Raw genomic sequence first — 2,264 nt, 5'->3', positions numbered from 1 at the left:
ATGGTGGTGTTACGGTGAAAGTGGTGACCTGCTGAAATATGTGATCGTGTGTCACATAATGTCATGGTCCGAATGTAAATCGTTGCAGTTTGTTTATTAGCAGAGTTCAACCTAACAGGTTTTTAGGCCACATATTTTAAGACTTAAAATGGAGTTGTCCACAAGATGGTCACATATTTTCGTTAAGTCACCATTTTCACCATAACACCGCCATGCATGCTGGAGTGATCGAGTGTGAGTGAGCAAGATTTGGGGTATTGGAATTTGGCTGACTTCGGTACTCTATTTGGTGTGATGATGATGACGTCACTTCCTGTGTGTCAGAGTTTGATGGAGAGCAGGTCGGATGACAGCTGGAACTGTTGTCATAACGGGAGGAATTCTGGCCACAGTAATTCTACTGTGTATCATCTCTATACTGTGCTACTGTCGCCTTCAGGTTAGTGTGTGTGACACTGTGTGTGTGTGTGTGTGTGTGTGTGTGTGTGTGTGTGTGTGTGTGTGTGTGTGTGTGTGTGTGTGTGTGTGAATGTTATGTTCAGTCTCTCTGTTGTCATACCTCCGTCCTTTGTCTGTCTGTCTGTCTGTCTGTCTGTCTGTCTGTCTGTCTGTCTGTCTGTCTGTCTGTCTGTCTGTCTGTCTGTCTGTCTGTCTGTCTGTCTGTCTGTCTGTCTGTCTGTCTGTCTGTCTGTCTGTCTGTCTGTCTGTCTGTCTGTCTGTCTGTCTGTCTGTGTCTGTCTGGCGTCTCTTTCACTCTTTACCTTATCCATCTCTCTCTCTCTCTCTCTCTCTCTCTCTCTCGCTCTTTCTCTCTCCCCCTCTCAGTACTACTGCTGTAAGAAGAATGGATCGGACTCTGCAGGCTCCGCCTCTCCTCCTCACCTGGCCTGTAACACCTGCAGCGTGCCTGGTCTGGAGGCTCCGCCCCTCTCCCTGTCCCCGCCCCCGTCAGACCCCACCTCCTCCTCGGACCCCTCGGTGTCGGCCGGCGGCGGCGTTCACCGCGGCTACTGCCCCACGTGCTCTCCCAGCGACTCTCCCTTCTACATCCGCTACAGCAGCGACAGTGACCTCTTTGACCCTGCGGTGCGCAACGGCAGTGTGGTGGAGCGCGGCTACGTACCCACAATGCACTATGAAAACCCCGCCCTGGCCCTGCCCCCGCTGCCCGCCTCCACCCTGCTGAGGGAGAAGCGCCCCGGCTCCTCCCACCACCGCAGCCGCCACCGCGAGCAGCAGCCACAACCACACTTCTACGCCAACACCCGAGCCATCAGCACCGACGTGTGACCGCCTGCCCCTTCCCCCTTCTTGTAAAAGAAGGGGGAACCTTTTCATGTCAAAGACCCCCAAATTGATATATATTTGGCCAAGGACCCCCATCTGAAAATATGTTGTTCCAGGGACCCCCAGAAGGAAAGATTTGAGCAAAACACAAATCTCAATTTTCAAAGATTTTAGAAAAATTGCAGATCTACTAGCTCATGAGCTTGTATAGCTGCTATTTTTGAATAGCCAAAGTATAAAAGGTTAAAATGATTGTGATGCTATTTTAACTACTCAGGCTGGGGACCTCCTGGGGGCCTCCCCAAGGACCGGGTAGTGTTAGGGCAGTGGTTGAGAACCACTGCCCTAACACCACCCGCAAATGCTGTACGTACTGTTTCTTTAGCGGTGCTGTAAGTCACGTTTCTGTACAAAAATTATTATAAAAAGAAATTGGCTAAAATGTTAAAGCTCTATATTCTGATAACCATTGCTATCAATAGACTTGTTCAGTAACACAGGGCCTCCTCTCCTATAGACTATAGAATGTTTGTTCAGTAACACAGGGCCTCCTCTCCTATAGACTATAGAATGTTTGTTCAGTAACACAGGGCCTCCTCTCCCAGTGTCTCTAGCTTCTTCGTGTTCCTCGGTGGCTCCAGCCACCTGCATGTCGTCTCTCACTGCATCCATAAACCTCCTCTTTGGCCTTCCTCTTCTCCTCTTACCTGGCATCTTCAGCATCCTTCCCCCAATGCACCCCTCATCCCTCATCTTCACATTGTTAGAAACCATCGCAACCAGCTCGCCTCACTTGCTTTATCCCCAAACCTTGTAACCTGGGCTGATTCTCTATTAAATGCAGTGGTTCTTAAAATGGGTGCCATGAGATACCCCATGACGGGTGTCTCAGAATACTTTTGACAATATTTGGAATTTTTCAGAAATATCACTTACAGCAACTAACAGTAGGACGAGTAGTTTACAGTGTAGTTACA

At 49.2% G+C, this 2,264-nt stretch overlaps 1 protein-coding gene across 1 annotated transcript in view; it reads left to right on the top strand.

Annotated features, from left to right (window-relative positions):
• Window positions 1-1,290, top strand: part of LOC310859920 (protein FAM163A-like) — a gene marked incomplete at its 3' end in the record, with an annotated part of 19,661 nt that extends 18,371 nt beyond the window's left edge. Inside the window, exons 3-4 of the mRNA XM_083766686.1 lie at window positions 325-439; window positions 826-1,290. Coding sequence (XP_083622812.1) covers window positions 347-439; window positions 826-1,290 — 558 coding nt within the window. The 5' untranslated portion in view covers window positions 325-346. The remainder of the gene's footprint in view (window positions 1-324; window positions 440-825) is intronic.
• Window positions 1,291-2,264: the final 974 nt, after the last annotated feature.

Source organism: Protomyctophum parallelum (genome assembly GCF_964188405.1).
Source record: "Protomyctophum parallelum genome assembly, chromosome: 6".
Classification (NCBI taxonomy): Eukaryota; Metazoa; Chordata; class Actinopteri; order Myctophiformes; family Myctophidae; genus Protomyctophum; species Protomyctophum parallelum.
The sequence above is the reverse complement of the archived record's forward strand: the minus strand, read 5'-3'. Positions and strand labels throughout refer to the sequence as shown.